The sequence below is a fragment of the Periplaneta americana genome, chromosome 11 (genome assembly GCF_040183065.1).
Source record: "Periplaneta americana isolate PAMFEO1 chromosome 11, P.americana_PAMFEO1_priV1, whole genome shotgun sequence".
In the NCBI taxonomy this organism is placed as follows: domain Eukaryota; kingdom Metazoa; phylum Arthropoda; class Insecta; order Blattodea; family Blattidae; genus Periplaneta; species Periplaneta americana.
In genome coordinates, this window is record NC_091127.1 from 119,628,865 (window position 1) to 119,641,575 (window position 12,711).

General features: G+C 35.6%; 1 protein-coding gene across 3 annotated transcripts in view; it reads left to right on the top strand.

Annotated features, from left to right (window-relative positions):
• LOC138709288 (facilitated trehalose transporter Tret1-like) overlaps positions 1-12,210 on the top strand; it is a 39,069-nt gene extending 26,859 nt beyond the window's left edge. For all 3 annotated transcript variants that reach the window (XM_069839950.1, XM_069839949.1, XM_069839951.1), the window contains 2 exons: positions 2,067-2,339; positions 10,560-12,210. In XM_069839950.1, coding sequence (XP_069696051.1) covers positions 2,067-2,339; positions 10,560-11,405 — 1,119 coding nt within the window. In that variant the 3' untranslated portion in view covers positions 11,406-12,210. The remainder of the gene's footprint in view (positions 1-2,066; positions 2,340-10,559) is intronic.
• The last annotated feature ends 501 nt before the right edge of the window (positions 12,211-12,711 follow it).

Sequence of the window (12,711 nt, forward strand, 5' to 3'; positions counted from 1 at the left end):
CATTTCTTGCATTAAGAAATACTAAAAATTATTATTTTTGTTTTTGCTGATGATGTAAATAATCTTAACTTTTTAGTTCACTGTGTAAAGTGTCATCACATTGATATTGCACATTAATTTCATCCTTCTGGGCACAATATTTCCTGAGAAAAGTGCACAAATATCACAAAAAATAAGAAAGTGCAGAAAAGAGGTATTAAAATGTCCATATTGTTCAGTGTTAAATTCCTTAATTTTGGGTGTATTTTCCTCAGACGTTATAGAAGATACAATTGTAAAGAAAATAGGGCATACATAACATACCTTCATGGATACAACCGGCTAAATAAATTTAAAATTTCACTTAGCGATTGGCGAAAGAAAAAAAAAAAATCCATTGGTAACATTTTTTGCATTAAGAATTAGCTTACTACAAATTATGTTTTTATTTTTCCTGAAGATACGGCTAAAATAATAAGTAAAATTAAATAATATTACCATATTACATAGAGCAAAGTACCGAAAAACGATAAAAAAACAAACTTTCATTTTTTTTTGTTAAAATTTGGTATACAGACTCCCCTTAGATAGTTAATATTGCTAATCATGTCATGAGCAGGGAACGGATTTATATTAACTGAAAATGTTTAAGATATGTAACTACATATTTATAGAATTTCATGTTGAAGATATACCGATAAGCTGTCACAATTTGACTATAATTATATGTATATTTACCGCCTTTGCTTATCATACAAAATGAATGAGTTAATTAGTCATATTTTCTCCATTAACGTTTTCGGTACGTAACTTGTACCATCTTCAGATGTTTGTATATTATTTTAATTGTAAACCAAGCCTGTGGGTGCATGTATCTGGACTGAAATGGTCAGTGTTTTTGTGTATGCTGTGCGGTGTCGGTGAAGTGTTGTCATGATTACACAAATGATCACCTTAACTCTTATATGCTATTTGGTACCACACTTTATCAAACTTGAATTGCAATGTTTCTGTCGTTGTTTAAAACACTATGTAAGACACTGTTTAAAAACTGTTTAAAACTAGTGCTAGTATCAGCCTAGCATCAAGCACGAGCAGACCAATACATCCATAACTACACGCCAGGCGATACTATAGCCACGGACCTGACAATCTTCATCCTGTTATAATATTACATAAGCCATCAATCCAATAGAAGTGTCTCAACATCACTTTTAGAAACATAGTCATGTCACGACCTTGCGTCCAACTCAACGCTAAACAAGATCACCACAAGTGCCTCATCTAACTTCCAACCAGCAGTGATCACATACTTCACATAGTCAAAGTGATGTAAAAACTAAGTGCTTTTAAATTTTTAAATCGTTTTAAACAGTTTTTAAACAGTGTCTTACATAGTGTTTTAAACAACGACAGAAACATTGCAATTCAAGTTTGATAAAGTGTGGTACCAAATAGCATATAAGAGTTAAGGTGATCATTTGTGTAATCATGACAACACTTCACCGACACCGCACAGCATACACAAAAACACTGACCATTTCAGTCCAGATACATGCACCCACAGGCTTGGTTTACAATTAAAATAATATACAAACATCTGAAGATGGTACAAGTTACGTACCGAAAACGTTAATGGAGAAAATATGACTAATTAACTCATTCATTTTGTATGATAAGCAAAGGCGGTAAATATACATATAATTATAGTCAAATACATATTTATAGGTTAACAATTGCCAAAACTCCGCTGTAGAAGGTTACTGTTGGGCTGGAGGCGGAGTCTTCCTCCATTAATCTGAACCATTGTAACATTTATTGACAAGTCATCTGATGCATCACTGCTATTACTTAAACTTCTAACGAAATTATTCTGTCAGTTTCACTGTAAAATACTTATTGGCCATTAAATATTAAAATTAGAATAGACTGCAATTAAAGGAAACATTAAAAACTAAAAGAAAAGATCATTTACCCACACATTAAGGAACTCGTCAACAATATAAAAGTATTATTAGTTAACCAGTTTAAGAGAACTTCTTTTTAAAATGGAGAAGATAATATATAATAGTCCAAAATTCTAACAGGTGTATGGGGATGAGTTAGTCTCCCCGAAGCTGAGAGGTACGATTCTGACTGGAAGCGGCTCTTTCACGTGCGTGGGGCTCTTGGTGATTTCCGTACTGAGTGCTGTGGTGGACTGGCGCACAGGGTCTGGCATCGCTGCCGTAGTAGCTGCCATTTCTTTTATCTCAACGGCCCTGTTACCGGAGTCCCCTACGTGGCTCGTGAGGAAGAACCGCATGGCTGAGGCGGAGCGCACTCTGCAGTGGCTCTGTGGACCTGGTCGAGATTTAGAGGTACAGTGTGAGTTCTGCAACATGTATGGAGATATATGAATTACGCATATTGTTATCTTGTTAAGTACTTGTAGAGTATTGGGGTACAGTGTTGTCTCCAAACGCAACAATATTAAAATGTTGTCTACACTCCAGAGAAGTAATTGTTCCTCAGTACTAAATAAAAATGACAAGCGAGCGGTATTCCTATCCGTCTCGCTGTAGAATACTCAAAGGTGAATTCGAAACTCCAACACAACCTGGGTTCGAACTCGCATTTGGCAGGTGTATTTATCGTTCTTCATTGCAATATCTTGTTTTGTATTAGCTAGGAACTAACATTGTGATGATCGTACGTACGAATATTTCCAAAAATGGTTATGATGTTCACAATACTAAAAATTACAGTGCAATATTCTGACGTGAGAGAGGAAACCAAAAATTATAAATTTCGTTGTACTTCGTATGAAAAACTAATCGCAAGATATGTGTTAAAATTCTTAAGCCTGTAGACCACTTAAAAATATTGTTTTGGAGTCAAAAAAATATTTTTTAATTTCACGTTAAAAATTCTAAGCAATTTAAATAGCATACATGCGAATTTTGGCGCCTCTACGGGCACTAGAACATGTCGCCATTTTTAAAAGCTTGCACTGCATTTAAATCTCCCCAACCACCACTATGTACGAGTAGTTTCGACATTTTTCTTTACTTGAACTTGTTTTTCTCCTGAGTGTTTTAAGACACATTCATGAAATTTGATAGTTATATTTAGAAGTGTGTGGAGCATATTCCCCGGTACTATTCTTTCTCAATAAAATTGAACATGATATTTACATTTTTACATATAGCTATAGGCCTGGAGTGAACCGTAAGTAGTGTCAATAATTATGGTGGCTTATTTCTTGAGTAAATAGCAACTAAAAAATAAAATACCATTTTCCTACATTTTGAATAGTTTTCCAGAAAAACGTGCATTTAAAAAAAATACATGAATCAGGAGAACTTGCAACGCTGCACCCTACAACCATCTGAGAGTAACACATTAAGTTGTGTTGCTCTAAACAAACTCGTAAGAAAAATACAGATGAGAAACCGTTTAATTTTTGTCTTTAACGGAGGATGAACACTGCTTGGTTCAAGTTAAACAAAATCTTGGACAATTTAAAATAAATTAATTGTTGAGAGAACACAGGCATTACGACACGCTTCTTTCAAACTAAATGGATAAGATTAAGAAATATTTCTACACTCCCATTTCAATTGAATATTCTAGAGATCAAGAACAATGCATATTTCACGTTATAAAAACAAAATTTAAAACATTTAAATTTGCAATGATTTTTAAAAGAATGTTTGCAATAATATTACTGCATTCTTCAGTACTTTTCATGAGGCTAATTTTGTAACTACAGGATACTTTTAAGTCTTCATATGAAATTGACAAGTTTCTTTCATGATTGTCAAGTAATTTGAACTTGTTTTAATTAAATTATTTGTGAGTGCTGAATACCTGAATTATTATTCTGTATACTGCTGAGAATTGTCTTTACATGAGATAAGTGTGATAGAATAAATATATGAAGAGTATAGAGGAAAAAACAATCAAAGTCACAATTCTCAAAAGTTTGATGTCATCATTTAATTCAGTGGATTATGGAAATCTTTAATGTTTTTCTTATCAAAACTGGTAAAGGAGAATTATCACCACGGATGTAATCATCCTTTCCTACTTTCGGATTAGGAAGAACAATAAATTTTGCAGTAATATATTGAAATAGAACAAGATGGTATCACCGTCAAGAGAAATATGATTTTGATGGCTTTTCCCCTGTAGTTTTCATATTCTTACTGCGTAAAAAGTTATACGACCAGGGATATGAATAAAGCAATGAGCAGGAGCACAACAGTTTTCAGAATTATACCTGTACTGTTTCTGAACTGCAATTTTAACTGAAATATCATGAACTGTAACTTACGTGAAACACTTTCTTCTTGCGTAGAAATATCAATATTTTTAAACCAACTGGAATATGTTAATAGCTCAGTTTGTTTTTCAACGGAAAATTCTGCAATTGAATGTAATAAATGCCTCAACAAACTTTCAATATTTGTCCAGTGATTACATTTAAGAGATTATGCATAGTACGGCGTGTCATTTAACAGGGGGAAATTACATTTCTGACATTTTCTACAATGAGGCTTCCCAAAAATATGTATGTGTTTGAATGTGTGGAATTCAAATATGCTATTATTTTTTTTTACGTTGGACAACATTTAGCTTGATAAATTTACGTGTGATTAAAATCACTTAATTGGCTTTCGGCGAAAAAAAAAACCTGCAGTAAATATCAAGGAAAAAAATATTAACATTTAATTTTTTGAATAGGCTTATATACTTCATATCATTATTAGAAGTAAATACTATTCTGAAATAGTGCTGTAAAATAAGACAATAAACATCACCACAATTTCTCTGAAAATAGCAAAACTATGAAAACAATTAAAACATTAGTTTTTGTACAAAAATATATCATTACATCGTTCTTGTTGTTGTTGTTTAGTCAACTTTCCGAAGACAGATTTGTACCTAACAAGTGACATCAATAAGGCATCACTCATGAGGCAACTAAGACATGAGATAATAGAGAGGGTGGCCAGTTCCTTTCCCCTTCCATTGCGTACATCGACGATTAGCTACATATTACACTAGTCAGACTTGAGGTGTATACAAACAATAGTTCTTCCTCTGACACATATCTTCAAGTAAGATGTACTGCCTGATAACAGATGCACTTATCGTCTAGAACCTCAATCAGAGGTAATTATATCATAATTACTAATTATTCTAAAACTTATATTGGAAAGTAGCCTAATTATTACAACCAATAAAATAATTCAACAAAAATTTTCGCAAGTCTGCTTTGATTCATATTTGGCCATTAGTCGCGGACTTGCTTCTTAGCCTCTGATGTAGCCCTCACATTTCCCATGTGTAGGCTATATGTCTTGGCTGCTGGCTCTGTGATTTGTTTCACAAATCTCTCAATAGTCTGACCACGGCAAGGCCATTGTGCAACTTGCATGGTCTCATCAATCAACTTCTTACTTCAGCTGTAGTCAGTTTACACGTCAGAGGAGATTCATACACACCATCAGACCAGTCCACCAAATCAAACAGGAACGAAACACTAGGGTTCATGGAAAATGTTTTCCTTGGACGTAGAGAGTGATCTTCTAGTGTGTCATTATCTCAAGTCTGCACACAGGAGAGTCTGGATAATCATTTCGCTTAATGCATATCATGCTGAGCGCTGGATGGTTGGCAAAATAGCTCCACTACAGCCTTCTTTTGCAGCCCAACTCGTCGCAGTTGAGATAAGATGTGGCGTGGTCCTTCCATCCAAGAGTGTTTAACTTTGATACGGAAACAACGTGGATAGTAGAAATCAAAGATGAATTCCACAATCAATCTTAAGTTGTTGAGTGTTTTACCTTTCAGATCATGTTTTGAAACCCGTATTTGACAAAGCCTGTTTTTGTTAAGAACCTTGAATAGCTCACTGGAACAACTTCAAGAGGGGTCAGATTCGTAGGAATTTGCCCTGTCCTTATGACCTGTATGATTTGATATCTATATGCTTGACCAGTAGACAGATCCTTTACGACATTGTCAGCGATATAAGAGGTCCTCCAGTTGAAAATTTTTGACGAATGAAGGATTAATCCAAGTTCTGTTGTACTGTCTAGCTTCTTGCCAATATCACAAGTCCACCTGCTGTTGAAAAGGTCTTCCAATCTAGTGCTGTGATCAGATGTCACAGAGGTAACTCGACATTGGCTGCTAGATAGTTTAGGACATACCTGCACAAACAGCGCTCAACGAGCGCGCGCGCTCCATCTGAGCGGAAGAGCCGTGTTTACAGCTCGCCGAAACGGAGAGGAAGATACGTCAGAATGACAGACTTCCTATAGGTAGAGGAGAGGGAAACGACTAATCAGTTATCTAGTGGAGTGCAGTGTGTAGGCCTATTCTCAGTAACTGTTTCAGCTTGCTTACCTACTGCTACAGTACAGTATGGAGGAATCTAAAAGACGGAACATAACATTTAACATTTAACGATTTACAGCTCGAACTTATTGATCTTCAACGTGACGTAAGGGCTAAAGATCGTTTGAATTATACTACTAGCCTGGTTGAGTTTTACAAGACTAAATATTAGCAATAATATCCACGACTACAGCCCACACCTGTGGAGTAACAGTCAGCGCGTCTGGCCGCGAAACCAGGTGGCCCGGGTTCGAATCCCGGTTGGGGCAAGTTACCTGGTTGAGGTTTTTCCGGGGTTTTCCCTCAACCCAATACGAGCAAATGCTGGGTAACTTTCGGTGCTGGACCCCGGACTCATTTCACCGGCATTATCACCTTCCTATCATTCAGACGCTAAATAACCTAGATGTTGATACAGCGTCGTAAAATAACCCAATCCACGACTACAGAGGCTGGCTGTGAAAATGATTGCTATGTTTAACTCAACATTTATATTTGTGAGCAACTGTTTTCTATAATGAACTTAGTAAACGCAGACATCGAACATCTGTAACTGATGTTTCATTACGATCAGTAGGCTACTGTTCCTCTCAGCTGCCAACAGCATAAAACCTCGTTTTGATGTACTGGTAAATAAAAATAGCCTATAACAAAATGATATTGTACATTTAAGTAGCTATAGAATTTCTATTACTTCTGTAAAATAAATTTTTCTTTATTAATTAATAATATTCCAAGATAGTTTTGCAAACACTGAACGGAAGTTCATTTCATAAACACTCGTAATAGTACTTCCTTCTGTGTATATTTTGTACGAGATCACCTCTTCTTCCAGTCCACCCTTATACAGAGCGCAGCTAATATCTGCTTTCCGCTCATGAGCTGAGAGCCGGCTCGGAGAGCGCAAACTTGTGCAGGCCTGGTTTAGGACATTTCACTACTTTGTTCTTTAATAGTAAGCCCATATCTCAGAATGTCTCACAGAGGTGGGAATGAGAAGACAATAGTTATTCACGACTTCAAAGTAGAATGCTGCTCATATGTGTGAATGTCTCCAGTATTGTTCTTTTTATAGATGTCATTGTAGCACTTGCAGAAGTAATTTCTTAAAAATTATAGAAATTATTCAACATATAAGAGAAATTAAGTAAAATAGCATTATTTTCAAATAAAACCACAAATATTTGGCAATAATTTTGAATGATGTTTAGACAAATTTACACAATTTTCCGACAAGAAATTAAAAAAAAAAAAAAAACAAATGACATATTATTGCAAATTTGACCAAAAGACTATTTCTCATATAGTCATTTACCAAGCAAGAATATATTATATTGAAAAAATTAAAATATCTTTTGAATTTCCGAGTCAAACCTCAACATTTTAGCACCCCACATGTTTAGAAATAAAAAACCACAAGCCATAATGCATAGGTAAGCATGCTGAAGTATTAAGATGGATTTGATATGTGCGTCCTGCAATCTGCAATGCGAAAACACTAATATAAAACATAGGATTATGAAATATGTACAAGGTCACAAAAATTCCAGAAGGCTGGGCTCACTGTTAAATTAACTGTTATCCTGGAATCCACAGGTCCCCAAAAAACGAATGAGACGATGGAATATTCAAAATTCCAAATATAAGACACTGCACATGATTGGAGTTTCGGAGCCCAGATACATGGGATAATGTGTAATTTATTTATTTAAGTTCAATATATTTCGTTTGTTGTTGAAACTAGTTCAGAAACTTGCTTGAAAACCTACAGAATAGTTGTGAAAATTGATTAATATAAGTAAATATAGTGCAGTAACACCGAAATTTGGCCTTCATGGCAGGATCGACATGACCCGCAGAAGAAAGACCTTACGTCTCGTCTCAATAGCTCAGTCGGCCAAAACTTCTTCGTGTCATGCGGAAGGGAGCAATTTCGAGTCCTATACCTGTGAGTTTTTCTTTAGTACCTTGAACATTAAAACTGAGTTTTACAGAGTCCTGGGATCAATTGGCCGATCGTGAACACAATGAGACTTGTTTCTAGTAAGTGCTAATGGTCACAGACAATACAAAATTAAAAATTATAATATTATAAAAAATTAATGAATGCGTTAATTGTAAAAAATATATATTTAAAAATGTGTCGCACTGAGACAAATTTTAGCAAATAATTATTATAATTTGGAACTAAGATGGTATTGTAGATGGAGTAAATTTTTAATAATAAAATTGAAATTTAGAATGTTTTTAACAAGCATTAAGAAATTTTAAATGGCAATAGTATTTACATTTGAATGCTAACACTATGAGTCACCAAGACTAGTGGCGAAGTAAGTTTTTATCAAGTCGTTTGGACTCACCAGAGGCAGATTACGTCCAAAAAACTTAAAAATATTTCTATATCACGACATGGACCAAGACAGCAATCATAAAATGGTCCACAACAAGCATAAGGACCATAAGGACCACGTTAAATAAGACAATGTTGCTTGTCGCGGTCCATTTCGTGACCCTTGTCTTATGTCCGTCATGTTTTAGTGATTGTTGTGAATCTTGTTGTGAGCCTAATTCTACTTCTTCTCGTTCAATTCATCGTGGTACTTACTGAGGTTCTTATTGTCTTTGACATGGTTCTTACCTTTATTTTTATTGTCTTTGTCGTAACCTTTACAGAGGTCGTTGTCTTTGTAATGGTTCTTATCGTGATTTTTTTGCCTTTATTGAAGCTCTTATCATTATACTTTCTGAATCACAGTCCTTGTTGCCTTTGTCATAGTCCTTGTAGTGGTCTTGGTCATAGGGATGATCCTTATTTTGTTGCTTGTCGTGGTCCTTACGTTTTTCCGTCCCGTGGCACTTCTTATACGTTTCGTGGCCCTTGTCGTGGCCGTAATCGATATCGTGGTCCTTATCGTGTTTCTCATTGTGTCGCTTGTCGTCGTACTTATTATGGTTCCAGCCGTTGTCCTTTTCGTTCTCTTCTCCTTGTAACTCTTATCATAATCATTATTGTCTTTGTTGTAATCCTTATCGTAGTTCTTTCGTCGTCCATGTTGTGGACCTTATAGTCATCCTTATCTTAGTATTTATTGTGGTCCTTGTCGTGAGACATATCGAGGGCCTTGTCTTTGTTACCTTTATGGTCCTTGTTGTTTATGCCATTTTTCTTATCGTGACCCATTGACTTTATGGTGTCCTTATAGTGGACCTAGTTGTCTTTGTCATGCTCTTTATCGTGATCTTGGATATCTTTCTCGATGCCCTTTTTGTCACTTAATGGCCCTTATAGTTTTCCTAATTAATTGTGTCATCTGCCTTATTGTGGCATTTGTTATTCTTGTCATATCCTTTATCGTGATCTTTGTCCTTATCATGATCCTTGTAATCCTTATCGTGGTTCATGTCGTGGTTATTATCGTGGTCCATGTCGTGGTCTTTATCGTAGTCCATGTCGTGATTCTTATCGTCATCCTTTTTCTGACGCTTGTCATGGTCCATGTCAAGAATCTTATCGTGGTCCTGTCGTTATCTCTGCCATATAATAGCAGTTGCTATTGTATTTGCCATGGTCCTTATCGCGATTATTGTTGCCTTTCTCATAGTTCATATCATGGGCCTGGTTCTTGTGTTTGTCCTTTTCGTGATCTTTATTCTCTTTCTCGTGGTCCTTGTGGCCTTTGTCATTCCTCTACATTAACCATTTCATAACAATTTTTTCTTTTCCCTACGATAATTTAATTGTTTCCACACTGTTCCTGCCATACTTTCATGAAAGATAAAAGATCATGGGACGTAATTAGAGATTTTTACCAGAACTGGACAGATAAATGATAACATTTTGACTGATGTGTAGTTTGGAAAAGGGAGAATATGTGCATGCGCTGCCAAATATCTTCCTGCATGATTACGTGATTATCGTGTGAACCTCGCTATAGAAATAAGACTTTCGCATTACTAAGAGTCGTATCATTTCCTTTTTCGGAGAACTACACATAAATATTAATTATAACAATAATTATTATTACTTGACTGAAATATAATATAATGGAATATTGTCTAGTCTAGTCTAGTCTAGTCCAGTCCAGTTCGTTCACTCCAGACCAATCCTGTTCAATCTAATCCAATCCAATCAAATTCTAATAAATTTTAATGAAGTGTAATCTAAACAAATCTATTTTTTTTCCTTTTAGGTAAAAGAAGAATTGCTGGAGCTACAAAAGAGGTTGTGTATTGCCAAGGAAAACGTGATAGGGAATAAAATAACGGCGAAGGACAGAATAAATCAGTTTGTCCATTTGATCAGACACTTCTTAAAGCCGAATATCTTGAAGCCCTTTCTCATCAGCCACTTTTTTAATACCATTCAATGTATCTGTGGACTCAGTCTCTTCACCTACTACTCAATTGACATCCTGTCCAAGCTGAGGAGAAATAGCTCGCACGGACCAGATGATGTGATCGCCAACATCATCATATCCGTTGTTCGTCTGGCTGCAACTTTACTCACTGCATTACTCCTCGTATGGATTGGACGCCGACCTGTAGGTATCGTTTCGGGTTTAGGATCATTCTTCTTTGCCACAGCCCTCGGAATATTAATCACAGTGCAGGCTTCAGAGAACAGATACCCCATTCCGGACGCCGTTGAAGCGTGGCTAAATTTCTCGATTGTACTTTTGTTTTTTGTGTTCATTTCCTTGGGCTTCTTCGTGCTTCCTGCTATTATGATTGGGGAGCTGCAACATTCCACCACGAGAAGTTATGTGTGTGGTTACATCTATACTACCAATGATCTGATATTGGGAGCTGTGATCAAGGAATATCCCTCGTTGTCGAATAATCTCGGAATGAACGGATTGTTCTTCCTATTCGGATCGTCATGTCTCGTGTGCACAGTCTTTATAATTCTCTTCTTACCCGAGACGAAGGATAGAACACTGTTTGATATCGAGGACTACTTCAAACAAGATAATGTTCTATGGCTCACCCGGAAGAAGGGTATTAATGGTAGCAATATAGGCCACTTACAAACTTAGTTACGTCTCAACCATTTGTCTGCTAGATGGCTAGCATGCAAGTAAGATACACTGAAATTAATGTGTAATGTGAAGTTCTACGAGAACTGTAAACTGCTTCCGTTCTGGTCAGTATTAATACACACAATTAACTTTGGTGAAAATAATTGCATTAAATCTCGACAGAACATCTAAAGTCTACTAAATTTAATAAGTCACAGCAGATTGAATGTACAGATTTTCACCGCTGAAAGAAAAGGAAAAAATAATTACAAAGCTTGCTGAAATGTTTCACAAAAGATTTTGTTTAAAGGTATAATTTTTAGAAATGTTGAGCAAATAACTTTTCATCTTTCTATTTAGTGCTGATTTTAGTGACTGACTAAATATATGTTTTATTTATTTATGGTGATTAATTATTGCTAATATGATTATGATGGTTTTGATGATAATTTGATATTCATAATTTACAACAAATTTCTCGTCTGATAAGTTAATGTAGATCTGGCGATGCAATCTCTAAGACGGTATGATTAGCACGTATGATATCTGATTTCTAATTGTCTTTCTTCATTAAATAAAATTTCTTCAGTCTTGTCTCCGTTTACTTTCGCTTCCACTCTGCTACCTCATAGAAGTAAAGTTTCTTTTATTTATTTTTATTTTCTTAGTTTTCCGTTCCTCTATATAATTTGCTCCTATTACTGGTATTAAGATAATTCCAGACAGAGCTGCTTGTACCATAAATGTGTATATGATAATGTTATGCAATTTGTTTTCTTTTATTTTGTGTGTTTTTGGAAAATATAATGTCAATTAATGTTAATTAGTATAATTAATTGTAGCTAAAACCTTGTACACCCCTTGTGTTTATCGTACGGCTCGTCCGCTCCCACATGTTACCTGCACTTTCTTTACGTTTTCTCTGTGCCTAAACGAGACGCTCTGCTGTATCTGGTATCGTGTACAAGTGCAATGTCGAAACAACCAGTCGTATTATTTGCATTCACCATTGACATCCTGTGATGTTGAACGGTCGTTCTCAAAATATAAAAACTGGTTAAGTGATCGCCGCAGGACGTTTCAGTTCGCAAATCTTCGGATGTATTTTGTTGTTCATTGCAATGCCGGCAACGAAACCGAAGCAGACGGAACCTTGCATGTATAAGGTATGTATTCATGTACTTTATTTTCAATCATAACCAGACTGTACTACCTTTGTTTATGTCCGCAGTGTGTGTTCAGTACCGAGTGTGTAAAAGCTATAGTCAATGCTTGCGTACATTGATTGCTAAAGTATCCCGGTTCCACCCTCTAGTTATCACAA